Source organism: Chionomys nivalis, chromosome 3 (assembly GCF_950005125.1).
Source record: "Chionomys nivalis chromosome 3, mChiNiv1.1, whole genome shotgun sequence".
In the NCBI taxonomy this organism is placed as follows: domain Eukaryota; kingdom Metazoa; phylum Chordata; class Mammalia; order Rodentia; family Cricetidae; genus Chionomys; species Chionomys nivalis.
Genome location: NC_080088.1, coordinates 87,711,009 through 87,738,868, shown reverse-complemented (window position 1 = coordinate 87,738,868; position 27,860 = coordinate 87,711,009). Strand labels below are relative to the sequence as shown.

Sequence of the window (27,860 nt, the reverse complement as noted above, 5' to 3'; positions counted from 1 at the left end):
TTAAAAATTTATTGATCAAATTACAGAGACATGGTTACTCTCCAAAGAACTCAAAAGAAATTGATGGAGACAATCTGATATAGATGGAGATGGCCCCAGGAAGACAAGAGAAGATGAATTTCTCATTCTCTCAGCTGACTTAGTCATTTCCTTTACATTAGATTTGTACTGTATATTGACAATGAGAAAGCTCAGTGGATGCACTGAATCCTTAACCATGCACCAACTCCAGTTGATTAACCTTCATCTTCATCTGGGTTTTATTCATGAAGTAAATTAAAGATTTCAATGTTCTGCAGACTCCTTGAGGGAAAGTCACGCTCCAGTTATGATCACATCCCGTGGTACAACCTTTAGAACAATGGGTTTTTCTGGTTGAAGAAGTGGTTTTCTGTTTAATTTCAAGGGAATCTGCAACAGTACAAGTAATATTGAGAATCAATGAGTGAGCCAACCACAACCCATAAAGAAAAGTAAAAACCACTCAGGATGGTGATGCTTTGCAGGGACATCTAAGCTGCATTTGAAGTCATATGCTTGGACTTCCTTATCCTTCAAGCTGTGACCATTAGATGGTGAAAGCATGCTTCCAAATATGCATAAGGCAATACATTTATTGAGACTCTACTGTATACAGGGTCTGAGATGAAGCCATATCAGTTTATGTTATTTCTGTTCTATGCTAATTTGGGGTAAAACTGTTGAATATAAATTTTGTTTTGTTTTTCCTGACAGGTTCTCACTTTGTAGCTGTGACGGTCCTGCAACTCACTGTGTAGACTAGGCTTACTTTAACTCACAAAGATCTAACTGCTTCTGCCTCCTGAGTGCTGGAACTAAATGCAAGCATCACTAAGCCCAGTCAGTATAACATATTTGAGCCCGATTCTTAGTTACTATGTCATATTGTTTTTCTTAAGTTCTGAAAAGTTATTTTTGGCTTGTTGACATTTGCAAATTAACCCTGAGAGGATACGTTTCACCTCTATGAACAGTCCTCACAGCCAGCCTAGATCATATGTCACTAGCACAGTTGAGCTAATTCTGGACAAGTCTTTAGGAGGACAGATATTTGCTTGCTTTTTGGCATCTATTTGTGGCTTTCAAGGATGGGATGAATGAAGAATTCTGAGTCCTACAGTATTTTCAGTGATGGTTTAGCATCATGTTATTCAGTGATGGAGGGGAACGGAGGAATAATCTTTTGGTCACAGGAGAAGGGAGGGGAACAAAGTAGTCGTGGAGATAGAGAGGTGTCAAATTTAAGATGACTGGAGCTTGCCAGAGCATCTGCCCTTGACAGGTGTGCCATTGGCTCTCAAAACTTGAACCTTGTTTTGTCTGTTTTAATCTCTGTTCATGCTTATGGTTTAAACATTTTAGTGAGAAAGTAGTAAAAGAAGTGAGATTATGTGTTGATAAATCTACATGAGTGCCTTGAACCAGAAATTACAGAACAAATATTCCTATCCCTCTACTCAGCCAATAAAACTATTTGTCAAAGAGAAGCCACATTCTAAACACACAAGTACCATAAATTTTTAGCCATCTCTTTGCATGAAACAGGAATGAGTTGTTCAGAAAATGTGAATGCTTTCTCTAAATGTTCCATCTTATTCTTTTAAAATTTTAAGTAGTATACATGTGTTTTCCATGGAAGCAATAAAAGAGATGTAGATAAAATATATACACAAGTGTGATCTGTCATTTTTAATTAGTTTTAATTTCTGTGAAAGAATATTATAATTGTAGGTTCTATTTCAAAACATTTACCAAAGGCTTTCAATACACAAATTCTCCACAAAGGACCATTGGAATTTGTGGAAGAAATGATATGAGGTGATATAGAAAAGATATGGGATATCCTTCAATACTGAGAGAAAAAGCACAACCAAACTGGAGGCTTTAATGACAAAGTATTAGCATAGGTGGTAAATACAGCCTGCAGAAGACAAAAGCAGAGTAATGAGGTCATAAACCCAAGAGGAAGATTCATTTGGGGAATGAACAAAAATTTGAAGTATGAGAACACAGTATGTAGGGGATACAGGATACACTATTTATGGAAACATGACAACTACTTGTTTGCTGAAGCAGAGGTCCTGAGAAGTCAGGCAAAACCATGAAGATGCCCCATAAGGTTGGAATTCATCATAAGCAGCAGCTTTGTAAAGATTTATTTATTTTTATTGTATGTATAGGAGTGTTTCACCTGCACATGTATATATATGTGTATATATGTGCAGGTATATATGTGCAGTCTCAACGGAAGTCAGAGAAGGACATAAGAGTTACAAATGATCGTTAGGCACCATGTGGGTGCTGAGGACTAAATTCAGGTCCTTTGTAAGAGAAACTTGTGCTCTTAAACATTACACCGTCACTTGAGCCCTAGCAATTGCATTTTAAAATAATGACTCGCAACTTTGCATCACATGGGAAGTCAGACGACAAGCTTTTAAAACTACAAATTATTTTAGGGTTTCAGAAATAACCAGGCATCATGAGTTTCTGTTTTTGCTTTTGATATGGGGTGCCATGTAGCTTCTGCTGGCTTCAAATTCACTATACGGCCAAGGATTGCTTGAATTTATGATCGTATTTCCTCTACTTCCTGAGTACAGGACTGCAAGTATGCTTCACCAGCGACTGCCACAGTTCTTGGGATGGGAACCAGGGCTTTGTGCATGTGAGGTAAGCATGTTTCTATTTGAAAAACATCTCAGATCTCATATACGGATTTATAAAGCTCCTTGGTGATTCTAATGTACAGCCAGTAGTTGACAAGACTCTCAGAGGAGGGCTTCTGACAGTTCTGGAAGAATTCACCGCCCAACAAGCATGAAAACCTGATCACTGAACCTCTTCAGGGCACATGACGTACCCAATCTCTAATGGACATGACTGGAACATCAACTAGAATGCACATAGTACTGCCTGCACTAACTCTTCATAATGCTACAGTTGTACTCTATACTGATAAAGAACCAATGGCCCCTTAGCTCTTCACAAATAACTCATTAGACCATAAAATGAATTAGCAAACCTCAAACAAGCAGATTAGATTTTATACACAGAAGTTTCAATTGAAAAATGTCTCCCATACATTATTTACAGAGATAGATTTTTTTCCCCTCACCTGTGTTTCCTTACAAGACTGGAATGAGAAATTCTGCAGGACTTTAGTGAGAGCAAGTTTCATGTTCATGAGAGCAAACCTCATGCCAATGCAGTTCCTGGGTCCATACCCAAAGGGCATGTACACATAAGGATCAATGCTGCCCTTGTTCTCCTTGCTGAACCTGGAGACACACAGTCATGACAAGTTAGCAAAGGATAAAAGCGTAAGAACTATATACATGAAGTTGCCTTTAAACATCTAACCAGTACCATACAGGTAGTTTGGGAAAGGTTCATTGAACTTCTGCTTCCAGGTATTTGGCTCTGAGAATCGTACAGTAAAAGTCCTTTCTGTCCCCCTTGTCCTATAAGACTTTCCATATGCTAGATGAGACAAATGCTGTTTGAGAGAAAAAAATAACCTATGTGTCCAATAATACAATAGTGGTGTTATGGGATAGTGGCAACCAACTATTATCTTATTGCATTGGACTTTCCATTTATAGAGGGAGTTAATGCCTAGTACTATAAATCTGGTCAAAATCCAAAGGCTAGTGAGGACCTAGGCTCTAGGGGAGAATGTACTACTGTTGTTTCACTAAGTGTACATGGTATCAAACTGTTCTCTATATATTTATGTTTATACACACAAATTAGTGCTGCTCTTAGTCTTGGACAGAGACTCTCCTGAGTGCAGTGGAGACAGTTAACACAGAGACTCATAACTGGTCAAGATGCTGAGAATGAGTGATGGTGGAGTGCTCAGTGCTCAATGGAACATCTATATCATCCCCTCCAGGGCTCAGGGAACATCTCAGAAGAGGGGCAGGAAGATGTAAGAGCCAGGGAATGAAAAGGGTGCTGTGAAACACTATATTCTGAACCTGACACAGCCATTGTCCTCATGAACTCCCAGCATCTCTGATTGCCTGCACAAGACTGGATCATGTTGATATATTCCATCATGGATTAGGGAAAGAGTTCCTGAAGTGCCATTTCCCTAAAGAGCTACTGACACCTAATGATTCCTGAGGTTCGGGAAATACTCTTTTCAGTTGTGCAGCTACTGGTGAGTTGTCCATTTGCCAATAAATAACTCCTATACCTGCACTTACAAAGCAACCCTAATTAAACCCATGAGTCACAAGAAAACAGAAAGACATGAAAACAGAAGGAAGACTTTATGGGGACATGTAGGGATTCAAGATGTGTATAAGAGAGAAGAGACAGGACAATGTGAGGTGAAAATGACGAAAATACATTGTACACACATGCAATTGTCAAAGAATAAAAAGAAAAGCAGAGGGATTTAACTCTGAACTCCAGGAGTTCCTTCACGATAATGCTGGGTCGCATTTATGCAAAGCACATGTCAGTTAGACTGAAGGAAAGCGGGTTCCTGCTTCACACTTTAGTTGATCATTTGTTACTTGAGTAAAAATGAGAAAAACACTCTGTATTTAAATTCTCATCTTTTCTTATCGTGTCTCTTTCCCTCTCCTCTTTTCCCCCTTTCTCTGTCATTCTCCTCAGAGAATACAAATGGATGTAAAAATCACATTTAGACCATCCTCCCATAAGAGACACCCATGCATGTACCACCCAGCATAGTTCAGAGTCAATACCCACTCCTGGGATTCTAGTACCTTTCAGGGCGGAATTCCATGGGCTCTGGCCAGTACTGTGGGTCATGATGAAGAGAATAAAGTGGTACCATCACTACGGAGCCTTTGGGAACAAACACACCATCCATTTCTACATCTTGTTTACAGACTCTCTCAAGTCTGTTAGCAATTGGGTATAATCTAAGGGTTTCACTCAGCACCATGTCGAGGTACTCCATCTCCATCACTTTATCGTAACTGGGAGGTGCCTGGGAAAAAGAAAAAGGGTTGTGCTGGAATTTTAGATTAACTTTCAATTGGTCTGCATGAAATTGTTGAGGTCTCAGTAGCTCCAAAGTTGAACTCAGCATTGCAAAGGTCCTAGGTACTTCAACATTTTAAAGGGGGTTTTTAAAATTGTTTTAATTTAGTATAGGTGTTTTGCCTACATTTTTTTTTAATTTTTTAAATTTTTATTGAGCTTTAAATTTTTCTCTGCTCCCCTCCCTGCCTCTCACCTCCTCTTCAACATTCTCCCAAGGCCTCCATGCTCCAAATTTACTCGGGAGATCTTGTCTTTTCCTACTACCCACATAGATTAGATCTATGTATGTCTCTCTTAGGGTCCTCATTGTTGTCTAGGCTCTCTGGAATTGTGATTTGTGGGATGATTTTCTTTGCTTTATGTTTAAAAGCCACTTATGAGTGAGTACATGTGATAATTGTCTTTATGGGTCTGGGTAACTTCACTCAAAATAGTGTTTTCTAGCTCCATCTATTTGCCTGCAAAATCCAAGATATCATTATTTTTTCTGCTGTATAGTACTCTGTTGTTTAAATGTACCATATTTTCCTTATCCATTCTTCAGTTAAGGATCATTTAGGTTGTTTCCAGGTTCTGTCTATGACAAACAATGCTGCTATGAACATAGCTGAGCACATGTCCTTGTGGCATGGTTGAGCATCCTTTGGATATATACCCAAAAGTGGCATTACTGTGTCTTGAGGAAGGTTGTTTCCTAATTTTCTGAGAAATCGCCACACTGACATCCAAAGGGGCTGTGCCATCTTGCATTCCCACCAGCAATGCAGGAGTGTTCCCTTTACCCCACAACTTCTCCAGCATAAGTTGTCATCAGCCTACATATGTTTTTGTGCACCATATGATTGCAGTGCCCACAGAAGTCAGAAGAGGGCATCATATCCCTTCTGACTGGTATGACAGATATTTGAGGGCTACCATTTAGGTACTGGGAATCAAACCTGAATGGAACTTCTTAAATAACATTCAGTGCTCTTGACCATTGAATCACCCATCTAGCCTCTTCCAGAGTGGTTAGAATAACTATCACTTGGGCCTTAAAGATATTCCAGTTAGTAAGTTGCAAGCCTAAATTTAGATACACATCATTCATAAAGACAGATATAGTGGCTCACATCTATAATTCTAGCAGAGGGGTGGGGCAGAGACAGGGCATGCCTGTTGATCGTTGGCCAGACTGCATAGCCAAATTGATGAGCTCCAGGTTCAGTTTGAAAGCCTGTCTCAAAAAACATGGTGGAGAGTGATTTAGAAAAATTCCCAGTATAGGTCTATGATCTATAACCCTCCCCCTCCACACACACACACCACTGTAGTTGATGAGAAGGTATCTCTTTTTCCTCATATTCCAACCACTAACTATTCACCTTATTGGGCAGAGCCACATTGATCTCCTCCTGAAGTTTCTTCTGGATATCAGGGTGAGTGGCCAGTAAATACAGGATGAAGGCAAGGGTGCTGCTGGTGGTTTCATAGCCAGCAAAAATAAAGACAACTGACTGGGCCATCATCTCCATGTCAGATAGAGCTGAAAGTAAGAAAACATTTCAGAAAGTTGGGTAGGGTGTACCAACATAAAAAAGATGAGGGGAGAATCAAATGATGTTCCTGTTTCCCTAGAGAGATATATGGAGAAGCCACTCAGTCACTCTGGGACTGTTATCACCCTGACATCAATGTGACAGCCAGAGAAGGAAAAGATTGCTTCAGCCAGGATGTCCCATGGTTTATGCTATTTTCATAAACCATCACCATCAGTGCACAACTTCAAGACATGTAATTTACTATTTTTAGGATTTATTTTTATTTATGTGTATTTGTGTGTGTATGGGTTCTGTGTATGGAGGGGTGTCTGTGGAATCCAGAAGAGGGTATTTGATCCCCTAGAGATAAAGTTTTAGAAGCTTGTGAACTTACAGAGGTAGGTCCTGGGTACTGAACTCCAGTCTTCTGCTAGAGCTTAAGATTTATAATTTTTATTTATTTGTGTATGTGAACTCACATGTGTACTAGTGCCCATGGAGAACAGATGATGGCTATGGAGCCCATGAGCTGGAGTTACAGGCAGTTGTAAACCTTTTGCCATGAGTGCTGTGACTCTTTTGTTGGTAAAGTTTTTCCCATTTAGTGTAAATCCTTGCTACTAAATTGACACTGGACTATAAACCCACAATCAGTGTATATTTTAAAAATTAATATCTGTTTTAGCGATCAAAATTGAAACAGAAGGGCTGAGGATATGTAGCTCCATAGGTAGAGCGCTAACCTGGCGTGCATAAAGTCATGGGTTGAATCTCCATCACTGAATAAAGTAAGCATGGTAGTATAGAAGTTAAAAGGTCATGCTCAGGCACACCATGAATGTGAGGACAGCCTGGGCTAAATGAGACCCTGTTTCAAAAGGAGGAGGAGAAAGGATAGATCAATTTGAAGTTGGCTGATCATATGAAAGGGCTTCATGCAGATAAACTGGAGAGAATTCAAACACAAAATACATAATGACTTTGAAAAGCAAATTTGGGGATCTAAAAGATCATATTGCTATACACGAACAATTGTATGTATTAGAAATAACGAAATAGGTAAGAATGGAAGACTCCCGTTACATTAGCTACTGATAAACACATGTGGAATAAAGTCTATAAATTAGCAACCATGATAGTAATGATGCTTTTAAATTAAAACTTAAACATAAATGGGAGGCAAGAGAGATGACTCAATGGGTAAGAGAATTTGCTTCACAAGCATGAGGACCTGAGTCAGAATCCTCACAGTGCTCATGTCAAAAATCAAGTGTGGTAATACAATCGTATAACCCCAACTCTTAGATCATAGGGACCTTCTGGCTGCCAGACGGGTTTAATGAGAGACTTTGTCTGGAAAAAAGGCAAAGTTTGATTGAGGAGAACACTGGGTGACTTCCTCAGGAATCCACACACACATAGAGGTGCACACATGTGAGCACACTCATGCACACACGCATATGCTACCTTAAGAAGATAAAACTGTAAAGGTAATTTTAAGTGTGTAAACGAATGAAGAGAACCAGTGTATTTGTACAAGGAGGCTTTCCCAAGATTCCACTTATTTAACACATAAGCAGAATTTTTTACCAGAGATTCATGTAGAGAATACATGTATACAAGGGGCTCCAAAAGTATAAGTACCATTTGGGTACATGCCTCCTGACTGGATGTTTAGACTCAAATGTCTAGGCAGAGCTCCCAGTTAGTATGCTGAAAAAGACAGAAATAGCACCTGTATAGACCTAGGTGACTCACAGAGACTGTTGAAGACTTCCATCATGGCTATCCTTCATGTTTGGAACAAACTTGTGTCCATGTGCTTCTAGAAAATTCCATGTAGATATAGCTGTGTTCTTTCAGTAACCTGACAGAAGTATTCTTCTGCTAAACAACCTTCCCACACATTTTCTGCGCAACCTGACCACTGCCCATGGGCTTCCTTGTTCATAGACCAGGGAGACCTTGGTTACCTTTATGAGATTCTTTGTCTCTGGAATTGTTATGAGAGTTCATCATCAGCTGAAGAAAATCCACTCGGTGCTGGAAGCAAAAGAGAAGTTGAAAAAATAATAGGTCAGTGGTCAGAGGTGGACCAGGAGTGCAGAAGCTTAACCACCTTTCTGAGAACATAGCTTGTTGTAGTAAGAGCGGCGGGGCTGCGTCCCCGGCACCCGGCCACCTGCATGGCTTATGTCCCAAAATAATTACACAGAAACTGTATTTTTTTGATCACTGTCTGGCCCATTAGTTTTAACCTCTTATTGGCTAGCTCTTATATATTGATCTAACCCATTTTTAATATTTTGTGTAGTACCACGGATATAAATAATTTGCATTGGTGTGGATTTTAAGGTCAATTTTGTTATATGTATATGCATATTTCTAATCTTGATTAAGGTGTTGTGATTGTATAGTTCATTTAAAAATATAATGTATATAGGTTGTTAATGGATAATCATCGATAATTGTCAAGCTTTTAGTCATGTTAGTTAGATTTTCTAGATGTGCATAGATATATTTCAGCTAGATAGACATTCTTCATATCTTTCAAAGACTGCAAAATATGGCATTTAATGTTTTAATAATTTAGGGCTTTTCATGACAATGAGACACGTCTGCTCCTGGCAGCACCAGCTACTTCAAGAGGAAGATGGGCATCAAAGAAGCTCCTTATAGAGTTGGATAGCCATTTGGGCAAGAAACTGCTCTTGCCTGGACTGTTGCATAAACTGGACACAAAAAACCCACAAAAAGAGGACTACTAAACTTGCCTAAAGGTGAGATGATCTTTCGGGGTTACTGACTCATGAAAGAGTCTGTGAGACATTCTACAGGACACAACAAAAAGTGACTAAACTGTCTTTAAAATTTCCTGCTTCATGAAAATGTCTACTAAATACTATGGCCTGTAGGCTAAAGATGGATGCCCCAACGGTACAAAGAAACTTTAAGTAACTGTCCAGGCAACAAGATGTCTCTGTCATTATGAGAGTTTTCTTATTTCTTGTTTACTTAGGTAATATTATATCCTTCTGGAGTCTTTGATGGAGTTAAAAAATAAATAGATAGTTATAGTTTTCCTTAGTTATGATAAAAGATAAAGTAGATATAAATATTGTAACTGTAATTCTTGCTTAATAACTATTTTGTTATATGTAATCTTACTATGGTAAAGTAAAAGCCATTTTTTGTTTAAACAGAAAAAGGGGAAATGATGGAGGTGGGTCATCTTTCTATCTGTTGTTTCATTGGTTAAGTAATAAAAAAACTGCCTTGGCCCCTTTAATAGGACAAAAAATTAGGTAGACGGAGTAGACAAAAAAAAATACTAAAAAAAAAAAGCCGAGTCAGGAGTCGCCATGATTCTCCCACTCCAGACAGACGCAGGTTAAGATCTTTCCTGGTAAGCCAGCTCATGGTACTACACAAAATATTAAAAATGGGTTAGATCAATATGTAAGAGCTAGCCAATAAGAGGCTAAAACTAATGGGCTAGACAGTGTTCAAAAGAATACAGTTTCCGTGTAATTATTTCGGGACATAAGCTAGCCATGCGGGTGGCCGGGTACCGGGGACGCAGCCCTGCCGCTCTTATTACAACAATAGCTCCCTAAAAGTCACAAATGTGGCTAAGGTTGCTTGAGCCATGACAGAACAAAAACACCAGTGGCTAAGCCAGGAAGCAATCCAGCTACCCTATCAACCACTTTTACAATAAATTACAACAGATACAATTTTAAACAATAACAGTGATTTTTTGAAAATCTTTTTGAAGGAGATGAAAATAATATTTCCCTTATTTTAATCACTTTTATGTTTTCTCAGAGAATTTCATAGATGTATACAATGAGATATGGTCATACCCATTCCACCATTTCCTCTATTCAATTCCTTCTAGATCCCTTGTAACATTTCTTCCTCAAGATCATGGCCTTTTCTTTTTAATAATCCATTGAGTTCAAATGATGCTGCCCATATGTACTTGGCTGTAGGACTATCTGTTGGTGCATGGGAAACTTACTGGTAGCAATACCCTCCCTCTGCAGTCATCAACAGCCAATATTTCTTCAGTAAGGACTGAAACTTGGAGAGGTCGTCTCTCATCTAAAGTGGAGATTTTGTGGTCTTGATGTTGCACAGGTCTTTTCCCTTGCCATTTTTTCCCAATCCTTATGCAGTGCACTCTTGGTTTCATTCCTATGGTTAAGAGTTAATTCCTAACTTACTTTCAGTATTTTTTTAAATTTTAACCTCTCTCACAGAAATAGAAATATTCTTTTTCTCTCTCTAAATCTAGTCTTCTTTATCTACCTTTAAATGAAGGGAAACACACACTTCACATATTCACAGCCCAACATGTTACCAAACCCTTGACCTCTCATGAAAATATTCACCTTCTGCTTAGAATTTAGGCGATTTTCCTTTGTTCTTTCCAAAAATTTTTTGAAAAATGCCATCGAATCCTTAGGGAACATGGAGACATTTAACCTCTCGAACAATGGAGTGAGGAATGGAAAGAGTACTGGAAAAGAAAGATAAAAAATTAGTTTTAGTGAAGATGCAAGTTTCATTTAGAGAGATCACAAAGCAATCCAAAGAATAAGTCACCTTGGTCTCAACCAACCAAGGTCTCTCTGTGACCTTGCTCACACTGGATCACCATCATAATGCTTCTTCTGCACTCTGGGGTACTTAAAGGAACAAATCTGACTATTGGATTTAACTCTGCTCCTGCAGTTTGTGTGGATTCAAAATACAGACATGGTTCAACAACTAAAGGGTCCTGCAGAAGAGCCTAACAACCTGAGTTTGAGAACTTCATCACACACTGTGGAAGGAGAGAACGAACTACTGTGAGTTGTCCTTTAATCTGCACATTTCACAAAACACCAAAGCACATGTGTGCAACACAGACAAATAAATCAATAAATTTCTTTTTAAACTAGTAAATCAATCAATCAGTGAATAAATAAATAAACAAATAGTAAAGAAAGAATAGCAAGATAGCATTTGTTTCTCAACAGGTGTGATATAAACAAAACAAACACCAGAAAGGATATTTGGAAAGTCAGAGGTTTGTGCATATTGACAATACACTCTTGCTAAATAACCAATAGGTCAATGAACCCCAGCAAGATGTGGGAAAATTTGTTGAGATGTAGTTTCATGGTGGAGTACTTTCCTAGCATGCATGAGATCTTGGGATCCCCTCCAAATCAGCACAAGAATGGAAAATGTCTTGAGAAAGTATGAAATGAAGTTAAACCAAGATCATGTAGAGAAAAGGCACAGGGAGGCTTATGGTGTGGGATAATCTTTTTGTACACTGTGAAGATGTGTTTCTGTAAAGGACCTTCTAATTGGTTTAACAAACAACTGAATGGCCAATAACTAGGCAGGAGAGGACAGGTAGAACTTCCAGGGAGAGAGAGGTACTTTGGGAAGAAGAGAAACCCTGACTTGAAAAAACAAAGAAAGAAAAAAGAACTAGTTGAGAACAAGTTTGAACTAAGACCAAGCTTTCATAATTAATAAAAAGTCTCTGTGCCATTATTTGTGTTCTGGCGGTCCAAATACAGTCCATCCATAGGCTTACAGCCTTCGTCTATAAAATCTCAAATAACCAAACTTTACAGTATCAAATTCAATTTTATAACAACTAACTCCAGGGCAGGAGAGATGTCGATTGATAAAATACTTGTCATGCATGCACAAGACCTGAATTCAGTACCCAGAACCCTTGTAAAGCCAAGCTCAAAGACAGGTCATCCAAACTCAGAAATAAAGGAACATCACATGATCTCCCTCATGTTCAGAGTCTAGCCTATAATGAATAGATGCAAATATGTGAGCAGGTGTAAGTGTGGATATGGGATAATGCTCAAAAGGAGACCAGGAGAGGACAATATTAGGTGTTAAGAAAGGGTGAAATGTAGGCAAAACGGCACATGAGCTGTGGATGGAAAAGTAATTGACAGAGAAAGTATTAAACCTTTAAACGAAGCACCACTGATAACTGCACCCAGAACATACATAAAAATACTACAGGGACTGGAGAGATGGCTCCGCAGATAGCACTGGTGGTCTACAGAGAACCCAGGTTTGATTCCCAGAACCCACATGGCTGCTCTCAGCCATGTGTAACTCCAGTTCCATGCCCTTTATGGCCTGAGCAGGCGCTTCATCCATGTGATACAATATGTCCAGGTAAAACACCCATACACATAAAATAAAAATAAATAAATCTTTTAAAAATGTTAAAACAATTCAGTTATGTAAGAGAGATGATCAAAAGCAGACATTAACACATCTAGCTTAGCTTTTTAATTGCATTAGGACCAGGGAAATTCTAATCAAAACTACAGGTTCAGCCTGCAGCATATCCACTAAGTGGCAATGATCAAAGTCATAGGAGAGCCAAGTGTTGGATGAAACATGGCGAATCTGGAACTCTCCTGCATTTCTAGAAGACATAGAAAATGCTATAGATACTATGGAAAATAAGTTCTCATTTGTTTAATATGTTTAAAATGGGGTTACTTTGTAACTCAGGAACAACAATTCTGAACATATAAACCCAAACAAAAAAACAAATATCAAATACAACCTTGTATGCAAATTCTTATAGCAGCAAAATTATAGCAAACATGTAAAACTAACTTCAGTCCGTCAACTAAAATGGAATATTAATTGTTCATAGACACAGAAGACAGTAATGCTTACTTCCTTTAATAATGTGTTAAATGACAGAGGTCTGTCACAGAGGTGACATAGTCTATGAGCCCATTGGTAGGAAATACTTAGAATATGTAAATATAGAGAAAGTGAATTGGTGGTTGTTCAGGTCAAGGCTGCTTGAAGGACAATGGTGCAAATGTACAGCATGGCTAGAACAAAATCCTCTGCCATTGACATTGGTAATTGACCATGTAGATCATCAGTCAGTGCAGAGCCCTAAGTGGTCAAAGTGTTGGGAATAAGTGATTGTTGAGTGCTGAACCCTGCGTGGAGTATCTGTATCAACACCCCTACCACTACAGGCTCAAGGAGCATCATGAAAGTCGATGTGGGAGTAAAGTAAGAGGCAGGGAGTAGTGATGCAACACGCCATATCCAGGACGAGGCGCGGCCCACTCCTCAACTGACCACCTGCATGAGATCATACATACCTACTGACATGAATAACGGATCAAAAAAATCCAATCTCATTAATTTCTTGGTTTTTTCCACAAAAGGGTCCTTTGGGTTGTTGAGGGAATCGACGTTCACACCAAATGCTGAGCTCGTGATGACATCCATACTGTAGGCCCCAAACACTCTGAGGAAATAAAGACATACACATTTAACACATGCAGCAAGAAGCCTGAAATAATTCATATTCTCAGCCAAGACAGGCTAAACCACCTTAGTATTGATCAAGCACCTTCCCCTCCTACCCATCCTTTATCCTTGCGACCTTGATACTATCATGTTTCTTTCTCAACTGTACATTTGTCACCCTGTGTCTAAAAGGGAAGAAGGAGCAGCTGGACATGTGAGACACACAGAAGGGTGACCCTTCTGCCCCTGCTGCCCTTCCTCTCCCAGAACCACAGTGGATGTACCACTACTCACTCTTTCATGTCGAGAGGCTTGCCTTTCTCTGCCTCTCTTCTCAAGTATTTTACCAAAATATCTCCATACTCTTCAATGATGGGGAACATCTAAGCACAAAACACAAAGGCACCCATGGTTGTTAGGTGTGGAGACTCAAGTCACACAAACATTTCAATTAATAGTCCTTTTAGTCACCTCTTTGAGTTTTCCACTGGTGAAGGTTGGAGACAGCAAGGCTCGAATTCTCTTCCACTCCTCATCCTTAGAGAAGGTGATGGCTTTACTCATCATACCTACTGGTCCTACATCCTAGAGTCCAAAAAAAAAAAACAAATATTTGCTCTTTGTAAGACAAGAATTTTCCATGGTTTCAAAAGTCAGGCAGATCTCTGTGAGTTCAAGGACCACCTGGTCTACAGTGTGAATTCCAGGGCAGTCAGGATTACACAGAGGAACCCTGTGTCTGAAAAACCAAAATAAACAACCAAAATAAATTCAATAAGAAAAATACACTGCTTTGAATTATTAAAATAGGGAGGCTTGGGTGATGGTTCAACAGTTTAGGGTGCTTGTTGATCTTCTGGAGGAGAGAGGTTCAGTTCACAACACCCATATCAGATCCCTCCAACTGCTTGGAACACCAGATCCAGGGGATCTCATCCCCTATTCTGGACTCCATAGTAACCAAAACACATATAGCATTCACTCATAAATATACATATTCAATCACACACACACACATATAGTGTTATATATACATAACAAAAAATAAATCCCTAAATTTTTTAAATTTAAAAATCGTTACCTACCCGTCGGTTTGTGAACACAGAATAGCATTCCTTCACTAGCATATTCTTCATCATCTCTATGTCCGTGATAACTAACACAGGTGTCTGACCATCAAACAACCTGTGTGAGGAAAACAGCTGATTAATCCATCAGCTTATGAAAGGGGAAACCCAAATCCACACTTTGATTCCAATGTTACATGACTTTCACTCTGATTATACAACATGTTGTCGCAGGAGTTCCCAGTCCAACTTAGAGAGTCTAACCACAGATCCATGGGGTCTTTGTAAAGTGACAGATGAAGTCATTCAATAAACAATGAGTCACTTAAAGACAAAAGAGTTCATAGTGAGAATCTAGTAGAGTCATTGTATCTTGGGTAAACATTAGAAGGAAAAAGTTGTTTCTCACTGTAGGTAGGGCAATGTGAGAATGTATTAGCTGTTTATTGAAGGTCCCAAGACCTTGAAGATATGATAGTAGAGAAAAGTAATTATTTTCTATGATTTATAGAGTGGTTTTTCTGAAGTTTTGTTTGTTTTCTTTAATCTGTTACATGACTGTAACCACAATACTATCCAGGCCTGCTTGGAGGCCTTGAGTTATTGGGTAGTGCAAACAGTGCACAATAAGGACTGAAATTTCAGGGATGTAATGATTTCTTTCAGAGAACATATAGAATATATTACAGGGGCTTTAATATGAGGAACTTATTATACCCCAAATACAACCATTGTGTACAATCGGTAAATATGTTTATGAATAGAGAAGCTTTGCCTGCTGCCAAGGAGCCTAAAATTAAACTCTAGCGACTCTCCTCATTTGAATGTCCTGCACAATACAAAAACCCATCATCAGTTCCTAGAGACATCATAATTAGAAATAACAAATGGAATTTTTAAATCTAGATGTCTATGTGTGATGAGACCATTTTTGTGACTTTTGCTTACTTAAAATATTGCAAGAGACTGATGAGATGGCACCACAGTTAAGAACACATATTGTTTTTGCAGAGGACCTGAGTTTGGCTCTTAGCACTCATGTAGGATGGCTCACAACCAATTATAACTACAGCTCCAGAAGGACCCAAAGCCTCTGACCTCCATGCTCATCAGCGCTTAATGTACAGAAACACAAACACACATGCAATATATGTAATTAAAGCTAATAGAAATAGAGGTTTAAAAATAAAATATTAGTGTTGGAGAGATGGCTCAGTGGTTAAGAGCACCAGCAGTTCTTCCAGAGGACTCAGGTTCAATTCCCTGAACCCACATGGCAGTTCACACCTGACTGTAACTCCAATTCCAGGGACTCTGACACCCTCACATAGACATACATGCAGGCAAAACACTAATGAATATAAAATAAAATTAAATTAAAAGAAATAAATAAAATATTCAAGTAAAATTAATAATAAATGTTAAAATAAATATTAGTATCAATATTAAATAATTGAAAATGAAAATAAACCCTTTAAAAATTAAATTAAAAAATCTTAAAAATAATAAAATATTTCAACATCTTGGCTTGAGATGTAGCTTTGTGGTAGAAGGTCTGCCCAAGGACAGCCTAGAGTATACCAGGCCCTGGTTTTGATACATTGAGAAAAAACATGCAAATGAAAATACACAATTTATATGAGGCACCAGTACTAACTTCTATAAAGCTCAGAAAGAACATGAGAGTCAGGTGGTGGAGAAGAGACCTGCAAAATGCTGTCGTCCATATTCTGGAACTCACTGCAGCTAGGACTACCTCAACAACAATCCCTGTGGGTGATTTGATTGTCAACATTCCAGCAGGAGGCTCAAGGTCCTGAGACTGCGTGAGGATTTACACACAGCTAGCTCATGGGATGGGAAAGCAAAATGGCCCAATGAAAACCAGCTCAGTGCCTGGGATCTACAGGGTTGAGTGAGAGAACTGACTGCCACAGTTGTTGTCTGAACTTTATATGTTCACCACGGAACACATGTCCCTTTGTGATAAGTAAACAAGTATAATAAAAAAAAATCAAAAGGAAAATAGTTGGAAAGAAGTCTATGTCAATGGTGAATCACTGTTGTGTTGCTCGCACTCCTGTAAATAACCTCTCGCTCACTCATGTTTCTGTAAGTCAGTCCAGTTAAATTCACTGGTATACACACACACACACACACACACACATTCACACACACATAAAACAAATAAAAAATGTAAGAAAAATGTTTCATATAAAAACAATATTAGGGGGAAACTGGACTGAGCCAGTGTCCTAGGCTGGAGCAGGCCTGAGACAGCAAACTCCACAGGAACAGGAGAGGATTCAGATCAAGGATATTTGCAGAACAGGATTGAGCCAGTGACCTCGGCTGGAGAAGGCCTGAGACAGCGAACTCTGATGGAGGAAATGATGATCTGTCTATGTGTTACTCTCATTGGTTAATAAAGAAACTGCCTTGGCTTTTTGATAGGACAGAAAATTAGGTAGGCGGAGTAAACAGAACAGGATGCTGGGTAGAAGGAAGTGAGGGCAGATGCGATGGAGCCATCTGTCAGGTCAAACATGCCGAATCTTTCCCGGTAAGACACCACCTCATGGTGCCACACAGATTACTAGAAATGGGTTAAGCAAGATATGAGAGTTAGCCAAGAAGAGGCTAGATATAATGGGCCAGGCAGTGTTTAAAAGAATACAGTTTCTGTGTAATTATTTTGGGTAAAGCTAGTCATGCGGGAGCCAGGTGGGACGAAAAGCAGGCCTGCCCGCAGCTCCTTCTACAGAACTCCACAGGAGCAGGTACATGGAAGCAACTACTGAGGGAGTGGGCTGGAGCCAGAGATCTCTGTGTGTCCAGGCATGAGTCTAGGACTCTGAGGGAGTGGGCCTGAGCCAGGAACTCTGCAGATCCATGCATGAGTTTGGACCTCCAAGAGAGTAGGCAGGAACCAGAGACTTCTGCAGGTCTGGGCATAAGTCTGGGACATCCGAGGAAGTAGACCTGAGCCAGGACCTCTGCAGGTCCATGCATGAGTCTGGGATCTCCAAGGAACTAGGCCTGAGCTAGGACCTCTGCAGGTCTGGGTGTGAGTCTGGGACCTCCAAGAGAATAGGCAGGAACCAGAGACTTCTGCGGGTCCAGGTGTGAGTCTGGGATTTCTGAGGGAGTAGATCAGAGGCAGAGACCTTTGCAGGACCAATCCCAAGCCAGGGACCTCTGCAGGAGCAGATCTAGACCAGAAATACTACTGAGCCAGCAACCTAGGCCAGAGAAGGTCTGAGACAGCAAACTCCACAAAAGCAGGGCAAACCCTGGGAGTGCTGAGCTACCTCCAGAAACATGGAGTGACAGATGGAGTGACTGGAACTATGGCGCTGACTACACCACAAGAAGCAACCATCTGAGCCTTGGATTCGCTGGCATCTGAAAGACTGATCACCAGAGTCACAGAGAGTCCCAACTACACCAATTAGAGGAAAAGATGAGTGGACAAGGTAAGAACAGAGGCAACACCACAAAGAACAACACGACACCAGTAAAATCTAGTGGCCCTAAAACAGCAAGACTTGAACAACCAAATATAGATGAAACAGAAGTAAATGACCTAAAAATAACTTTAGGATAATGTTTGAGGCCCTTAAAGAGAAAAAGAAAAATTCCCTCAAAAAATGGAGGAAAAGACAAACAAAAAATAAGGAGGCATCAATAAACCCCTTAAAGAAAACCAAGGAAAAGCAATCGAACATATGAAAGAAATCATTCAAGACCTGAAAACTGAAATAGAGGGAATAAAGAAAACACAAGCGGAGGAAATTATAGAAGCAGAAATCATGAGAAAATGATCAGGAACCACAAATGCAAGCAGAATACAAGAGATAGAAGAAAGAATCTCAAGTGCTGAAGATACAATAAAAGAAATAGGCTCATCACTTAAAGAAAACATTAAATTCAACAAAAGCTAACACAAAATATTCAGGAAATATGGGACACGATGAAAAGACCAAACATAAGAATAATAGGGATAGAAGAAGGAGACGTTCAAATCAAAAGCACAGAAAATATATTTAACAAAATCATAGAAGAAAACTTTTCCAACCTAAAGAAAGATTAAGCCTATAAAGATACAAGAAGCTTAGAGAACACCAAATAGACTGGATCAAAAAAAAAAAAAAACCCAAAAAACAAGCAGTCCCCTTGCCACATAATAATCAAAACACTAAACATACAGAGTAAAAGAAGAATATTAAGAGCTGCAAAGGAAAAAGGCCAACTAACATATAAAGGCAGACCATGGTGGACAATGAGAGCTGACGAGAGGCCAAGGACAATGGCACGGGGTTTTGATCCTACTTCATGTTCTGGCTTTGTGGGAGCCTAGACAGTTTGGATGTTCACCTTCCTAGACCTGGATGTAGTGGGGAGGACCTTGGTCTTTCCACAGGGCAGGGAACCCTGACTGCTCTTGGGGCTGGAGAGAGAGGAGAAGAGGAGTGGGGGGAGGGGGAGAGGGGCGGGAGGAGGGGGAGGGAAATGGGAGGTGGGGAGGAGGCGTAAAATTTTTTTTTCAATAAAAAAATTAAATAAAAAACAAAAACAAAAAAACCAAAAAAACAAAATTGCACCTGATTGGAGCAGAAGGAGAGACAGCACGAGCAAGGAACTCAGGACCGCGAGGGGTGCACCCACATACTGAGACAAGGGGATGTTCTTTCGGGAACTCACCAAGGCCAGCTGGACTGGGTCTGAAAAAGCATGGGATAAAACTGGACTCGCTGAACATAACGGACAATGAGGACTGCTGAGAAGTCAAGAACAATGGCATTGGGTTTTGATCCTACTGTATGTACTGGCCTTGTGGGAGCCTAAGCAGTTTGGATGCTCACCTTACTAGACCTGGAAGGAGGTGGGTGGTCCTTGAACTTCCCACAGGGCAGGGAACCCTGAGTGCTCTTCGGGCTGATGAGGGAGGGGGACTTAATTGTGGGAGGGGGAGGGAAATGGGAGGCGGTGGCAGGGAGGAGGCAGAAATCTTTAATAATTAAATAAATAAAAAAATAAAAAAGAGTAATTTAATGATAAAACCCATTAATGTTTTATTCAATTCCTGGGAAACAACAACATTCTGGTAATAAAACAGTTCAGAAATGTCAAAAAAAATTGCACCTGATTTCTCAATGGAGACAATGAAAGCCAGAAGGTCCTGGTCAAGTGTTATGCAAGCATTAAAAGACTATGGATCCCATTCCAGACTACTATACCCAGCAAAACTTTCAATCACCATAAGAGGGCAAAACACAATATTCCATGACAAAACCAGATTTAACCAATACATAGCCACAAACCTGGCCACACACAAAGTATTAGAAGAAAAACTCTAACCCAAGGAAGTTGACTACATCAACAAAATCACAGACAACTGATGATCTCACAGCAGCAAATCCCAAAGAAGGAAAAACACACAAATTAACATCAGCAACAATGAAAACTAAATTAACAGGAGATAGCAATCACTGGTCATTAATATCTCTTAATATAAATGCACTCAACTCACCTATAAAAAACACAGGTTAACAGATTGGATACGAAAACAGAATCCATCCTTCTGCTGCATAATAGAATCATACCTCAACCTCAAAGACAGACATTGTCTCAGAGTAAAGGGTTGGGAAAAATTTCCAATCAAATGGACTTAAGAAACAAGCTGGTGTAGGTATCTTAATATCTAACTAAATAGGCTTCAAATTAAAATCAAAAGAAACAAAGAAGGATATTTCTTATTATTTACAGGAAAAATCCATCAAGAGAAAATCTCAATAATGCCCCAAATACAAGGGCACCCTCATATGTTAAAAAAACACTTCTAAACCTTAAATCATACATTAAACCCCACACACAAATAGTGGGACACTCCAATCTCACCACTGGACAGACAGGTCAGCCCGACAAAAATTAACACAGAAATAAGGGAATATATAGGTATTATGACTCAAATGGACTTAACAGACACCTATAGAACATTCTATCCTAACATAAAAGAATGTACCTTCTTCTCAGCAACTCATGGAACCTTTTCAAAAATTGACCATATACTCGGTAACAAAACACACCTCAACAAATACAAAAACATTGGAATAACCCAATGTATTTTATCAGATCACCAGGGCTTAAAATTAAAATTCAACAGTGATACTAATATCAGAAAGCCCACAAACATATGGAAATTAAATAATGATCACCTGAAGTGTCAACGGGTCAAGGAAGATATAAAGGGAGAAATTAAAGACTTTCTAAAATTCAATGAAAATGACAACACAACATACCTAAATTTATGGGACACAATGAAAGCAGTGTTAAGAAGAAAGTTCATAGCACTAAATGCCTACATAAAGAAGCTGGAAAAAATTCCACACTAGTGAGGTAACAGAACACCTGAAAACTCCTTTACACAGATGATAAATGGCCTGAGAAAGAAATCAGAGAAACATATCTCTTCACAATAGCCACAAATAGCATAAAATATCTTGGAGGAGCTATATCCAAACAAGTGGAAGACTTGTATGACAAGAACTTTCAACCTTTGAAGATAGAAATTGAAGAAGACATCAGAAAGTTGAAAGATCTCTAAGTTCTTAGGTAGGTAAAATTAACATAGTAAAAATGGAAATTTTACCAAAAGCAATCTACAGATTCAATGAAATGCCCATCAAAATCTCAGCAAAATTCTTCATAGACCTCAAAAGAATGGTATCCAACTTCATATGGAAGGAACTCAAGAAACTGGTCATCAAAAGAACAAATAATCCATAAAAATGGAGTATAGACCTAATATTGTTGAAAAACACTTAAGGAAATATTCAACATCCTTAGTCATCAGATAAATAAAAATCAAAACAACTCTGAGATTCCATCTTATACCTTTAATAATGGTCAAGATCAAAAATACTGATGACAACTTATGCTGAAGAGATTGTGGGGTAAAGGGAATACTCCTGCATTGCTGGTGGGAGTGCAAGAAGGTACAGTTCCTTTGGATATCAAAAAATTAGGAAACAACCTACCTCAAGACCCAGCAATACAACTTTTAGGTATATACCCAAAAGATGCTCAATCATACAATGAGGACATGTGCTCAACTATGTTCATAGCAGCATTGTTTGTCATTGCCAGAACCTGGAAACCACCCAAATGCCCCTCGACTTAGCATGGATAAGTAAAATATGGTACATTTACACAATGGAGTACTACACAGCAGAAAATAATAATGACATCTTGAAATTTGCAGGCAAATGGTTGGAGCTAGAAAACATCATATTGGATGAGGTATCCCCGATCCAGAAAGACAATTATCATATTACTCATTCACAAGTCATTTTAAAACATAAAGCAAAGAAAACCAGCCTACAAATCTCAATCCCAGAGAATCTAGGCAACAATGAGGACACTAAGAGAGACATACATGGATCTAATCTACATGGTAAGTAGAAAAAGACAAGATCTCCTGAGTAAATTGGGAGCATGGGAACCATGGGAGAGGGTTGAAGGGGAAGGGAGAAGCAGGGAGGGGAGCAGAGAAAAATGCTCAATAAAATTAATAAAAAGTACTTACATTACAATATTATATAACAAAATTAATTAAAAACAATATTAGAGCCAGGCATTGTGGCAATGCCTTTTATCCCAGCATTTGGAAGGCTGAATCAAACAAATGTCCGATTTCAAGGCTGATGTGCATATGCAGTTCTGGGACAGTCGGGGCTACATAAAGAGTTCCTGTCCCAAATAAATAAATACTAATAAATAGATAAATAAATAAATTAGATATTATGTCACTGAAAAGTTGAAAGGACACTATCAAGTGCTGACAAGCAATAATATTGCACAGAGGCCCTCCCATGCTGGGAGCCACTGGACAAAAAGCAAAGTCTGCTGTTGACATTGAATGACATGGCCTTAAAGAACTTTGTCAACTCAGCAGATTCCTGTTCTGGTCTGTGGTTTCTAAGGATAAATGAGAAGAGATGAAGAGGCAGGAAGATCCAGAGCCTCCTCCCACTTGTTCCTTTCTCATAGTATAAGATGACACCTACTCCAAAGCTCTAACAAAACTCCACATCAATGACAGGGAACAGTTACTGCTGCTGGCTCAGCTGCTTTACAGAACCATTAAGGACATAGATCCAAGGAAAAAACCTTCGGTTATTAAATTGGATCTCCAAAGTCAGTTCAATAAGACAGAACACAATGATATACACTTCTATCCAAAGTCTTGGCAGGAGTAGTGAGGGTGGGGGTGCACGTCTGTAGTTCCAGAACTCAGGAGGTGTATGACAGCAGGTGGATAACTGTGAGTTCAAGGTCAGTTGTCAGGAGCCATGTCCCCCCAAAATTTACAGGAAGCACTGCCGTGAGGAGTTTTTGCAGAGGGCTTCACTTTCCAATTGTATTGAGAATAGTTTTATTGACCAAGCCTATCCCACACCCAAATTAACTGTTAATAGAGAGCTATCTGTTAAGGGAACCTGCCTCACATTCCAAACTATCTAGACAACTAGGTTGTCACCTTGTGACTTCCTGACCAAGGAATCGTGACCTGACCGATTGTAACCCCTTGGCCTACGTGACGGTGTGGACCACGTGGCAAGACCCCGTGCCCCAGCCCCCCAAGCTCCTCATCCAGGGGCTATATAAGCTGTAACCATGACTCTAATAAACAGAGGCTTCGACAAATATGCCTAGCCTCCTTCCTTCTTATCAGCCTATGTCTTTCAGGTGGTGCCTCTCCGTGACCCTGGAATAACTGACCAGCCAGGCGGGTTACAAACCCTAGACAGAGTGACCCGTCGAGGCGGCTACAGTCAGTCTGGTCTACAGAGTGAGTTCTGGGACAACCAAGACTATTACCCAGAGAAACACTGTCTCAAAAACAAAACCAAACAACAAAAACACTAGGTCCAGAGTCCATGGAACATCAAAGCCTGCCAAAAAACCACAGTATGCAATGTTTTTACGATAATTAGACCTGTGAACCACGGCACTTAATGACACATGGCATCACCTTTACAACAGAGAGGTTATTACTACAATTCTGGGCTGGCATTGTCCTGAACAAGTAGAGTATATCCTCCTGAAAAGAGTCAACTCCATGGGACTTTCCAGAATACTCACCCCCACATTTTTCCATACTTTTTATAACACTCGGCATCAAATTTCCATAAACCCTGAAAAAAGAAATAGCATGAAATCTATTACTGTCCTGTATGTACCAATGATGGAGGAGGGTCATCTGTCTATGTGTTACTTTCATTGGTTAATAAAGAAACTGCCTTGGCCCTTTGATAGGTCAGAACATAGGTGGGTGGAGTAGACAGAACAGAATGCTGGGAAGAAGGGAAGTGAGGCAGCCGCCATGGAGCCAGCCGCCAGGACAGACATGCTGAACCTTTCCCCGTATAAAGCTAGCCATGCGGGAGCCGGACAGGATGAAAAGCAGGCCTGCTTGCCTCATCACTACATACCAACCCTTCTGCATCCAGGGAACCAAACCCTCAAATCCCATGAAATGGGGTTTGCTGTTTCTGACAGAGAAGAGTCCTTAGTAATGTTTAGTGGCACCAGCAAGATGGATCAGTGGGAGAAAGTAGTGTGATAGGGCAGGACACCTGACCCCTTCCTGTGGATTCTGCATGCAAATTCTTAGACATGTACATGTGCACATCATCAGATACATACCACACACTAATAATAATAATAATAATAATAATAATAGTGATGATGATAAAATTGTTTTAAAGAGTATTCAAGGTAAGCATAGAAACTCTAGGATGAAAACTTGAGCAGACACCTTGCAAGTTTTGCCTCTTGCCCTCTGGATGTGAGCTTGGGAATGTATGTTGTGGACAGAACACGGGCCAAGTGTCAAAGCAGGTTTGTCACAAATGATCCACCTAGACTTAAGTGTGGCATATGACATGCTCATTGTTGAATTTCTATTTTGTTAAATCATCCTTTTCCCAGTGGTTTTGCTGTTTCTCATGGGCTTAATCAGAACTTTCTCACAGTCCTCAAGGATATTTGGAGCAAGCAGAGAAAGCAATACTGAACTTAAATTATTTCTCTAAGTCAAACATGACTCCAGATGGAAATTGAATCATATGTGAGCAACCACATGTGATTAAGCCCATGAGAAAGAGTATTTTTGCTCAGATGAAAGAACACATGATCTAATTAGATTAGGGCTGGTGTATGACAGCCTGAGGCACTCCTTCTTAGTGATTGGTAGCTGTTTTCTACTAACTGCATTCTTGTATTGAGATAATGCACCTGCTTTAGTTTCTTTCCAAAGACAGTGCAGGGGGGTGGTTAGCTGACTCTACTGCCCTTTGTTCTGCCTTTTACCTGTAATTAATATATATGCTGGCTGAGAAATAAATTTGGGCTGTTTGGTATCAACCTTCAGTTCTCCCAGTCTATCCTACATTTCTGTCATCATTTCTCTTAATCTAACATTTCCTCAGTCTCAGTGCCCTGTTCCAGGGTACCCCCAGCTGGTTTATGCTGGAGCAAGCTCGACACACTTACAGGAGGCAGAGACAAAGGATCTCGTCAGCAAGCTGGCCAGCTAGACTAGTCAAGTCAGAGACAGCTGGATTCAACTGAGAGACCCTGCCTTAAAGTATAAAGTGAAGAGCAATCAATAAGACACCCAATAGCAACCTCTGCCCTCTACATGCATACACATATCCATGCATATGCACCTTCACACATATGGGCACTCATACACATGCAAATAGATGCACAGCACACACAAAGAAGCACTGGACAGCCTCTAGTATCATGAGAACACACAGTATGAGGGCCTGAAGTCTCAGAATTACCTTCCAAACAGTATTTGATGGAAGTAAAAAATTATTGGCTCTCAAGAATCAACATTTGGTGTAGGAGGTCCTTCTGTCTGTGTGTTGCTTTTCTTGGTTAATGAATAAAGAAACTGCCTTGGCCTGTTGATAGGGCAGAACTTAGGTAGGTGGGAAAAGCTAGGCAGAATGCTGGGAGGAGGAAGGTGGAGGGAGAGATGACATGGATCCACCAGAGGCAGAGGCTGGGTATTTTACTTGGTAAGTGACTGCCATATTGTAATACACAGATTAATAAAAATGGGCTAAATTAAGGTTTAAGAATTAGCCAATAAGAAGTTACAGCTAATGGGCCAGGCAGTGTTTTAATGAATACAATTTCTATGTGGTTATTTTGGGGCTAAGCTAGCTGGGCAGCCGGGACAAACAAGCCAGCCGTCCTTGCAATAAGTACTCACCTTGTAGTAATTCAGCAGAGTTCCTAAAAATGGCAGGGGTTTGGGCCCAGGAATTCCCTGTTTCTTAAAAACATCATGTTTACGGGTCCCAAATCTAAAACGTGAAACAGAAAGCCTTGTGACCACACATACAGAAGAGCAGAGATTAACATGACCAAAGTCAGACCATGAAACATACCAAAAACTTGGTTGCCAGAGAGCTTAGAAAAAGGGTGAGGGGGTCCAGTGTGCACTGCGGTCCAGTTTGTACATCTATTTCTACTGAGTTCTGGTGGATCTAGGGGTAATCTGAAAGTCAATCAGGTCATACCAAAAGTAAATCCTTTCAGAAAATCCCCTCAGCTCAGCAAGAGGGATTTGAAAGTGAGTGTGTGTGCCCAGCAGATCTGTTTAGCATCATTATGAACTTCAAGAGCTAGTGTCCCTGGAGATATGGCTCAGTAGTAGAGTGCTTGCCTAGCACATATAGGCTCTGGTTTAATTCCTCATTCCACCAAAAAAAAAAGCAAAATGAATTTAGTTGTCATTTTATTTTGGGCCTTCAAGATAACTGCACAGGTAAAGGCACTGGCTGCCAATGTTGATAATCTGAGTTTGAACTTCAGGATCCTATGTGATAGAAAACTGACTTCCCAAAGTTTTTTCTAATTCCCCCCGCCCCCCCCACACCTATCTCATGTGCTTCTGCTAGCCCAAATATAAAAATATGTAATTTTAAAATGTTTTTTTACAGGCGTTAATTTCAACTTCGGCTATCATTTTTTAAAATTGTATTCTAGTGCCTGTGGAGGGTATCAGATTCCCTGGAACTGTAGTTACAGATAATTGATGATTGTGAGCCACATGTGTTGACAGAATTCAAACCTCTAGAAGCGTAGTCAATGCTCTTAACCTCTGAACCATCTCTCCAGCGCCTGCTTCCTATGTCACTTTTGACATTGCAGTCAATACCAGAACAGAGGTCTGAATACAACCCTAATTCCAAGGAAATGATGGAAGAGAAACTTTGGTGATTACTCACCTGTATAGCAGCCCCAGGGTGATAGCTAAGAGGACCCAGGTTTCCAGTGAGAGAGCTGAAGTCAGGTCCATCGTTGCTTGTCTGTCAGCAATGTTCCCCTCTGTGTTCTCCCTCCAGCTGTGTGTTACCCTTTGCAGGGCTTCCCTTCCACCAATGGTGTGGAAGGGTGCAGAGCTTGTGGTGTTTATACATCGGAAAGATGGGTGGGTCCAGGGCTACAACCAGTAGATGGCTCACCTCTGCATCACCTGAACTTTGGTATCCTCTTATCCTTGATGGATCATGAAGTTCATCACAGACTGTTTTGACCTCCAGTGAGTTAACATTCTGTGCAGGATCAATAAACAATGTTGTCATTTCAGGAAGACCAAAGGTTCTCTCTCTTCACCAAAAATTAAATAAATTTATTGACATGAAATGCCCCCTCACCACCAGTGACTTCATTTAAAAATACGTGAAGTAAAGCCAACATTGTGCATTCTGCATGCAGATCTTTACAAAGAGTCTTGGTGCTTCTCTGAAAGATACTTCATCCTTTTTCACAATTCAACTCAGCAAAACAAAACCTAACAAAAAACAGAAACAAA

The 27,860-nt window shown here is 39.9% G+C and overlaps 1 protein-coding gene across 1 annotated transcript; it reads right to left on the bottom strand.

The window, feature by feature from the left end:
- Positions 1 to 27,412, bottom strand: LOC130870850 (cytochrome P450 3A11-like). Its single transcript, XM_057763750.1, has 13 exons — positions 27,274 to 27,412; positions 26,253 to 26,346; positions 24,107 to 24,159; positions 14,978 to 15,077; positions 14,364 to 14,477; positions 14,187 to 14,275; positions 13,742 to 13,890; positions 10,967 to 11,094; positions 8,543 to 8,612; positions 6,414 to 6,574; positions 4,767 to 4,993; positions 3,140 to 3,302; positions 1 to 411 (listed from the first exon to the last, which is right to left on the bottom strand). The coding sequence occupies exons 1-13, from the start codon at positions 27,342 to 27,344 to the stop codon at positions 316 to 318; spliced, it is 1,515 nt and encodes a 504-aa protein (XP_057619733.1). The 5' UTR covers positions 27,345 to 27,412; the 3' UTR covers positions 1 to 315.
- Positions 27,413 to 27,860: the final 448 nt, after the last annotated feature.

Bases quoted from the DNA above. Each gene is read 5' to 3' on its own strand.
- LOC130870850 (XM_057763750.1), bottom strand. From the start codon at position 27,344: ATGGACCTGACTTCAGCTCTCTCACTGGAAACCTGGGTCCTCTTAGCT. The intron at 26,347-27,273 runs GTGAGTAATCAC...TTCACGTTTTAG, and splicing joins ACCCTGGGGCTGCTATACAG to ATTTGGGACCCGTAAACATG. The intron at 13,891-14,186 runs GTGAGTAGTGGT...TTATTTCCTCAG, and splicing joins AAGCCTCTCGACATGAAAGA to AGTGTTTGGGGCCTACAGTA.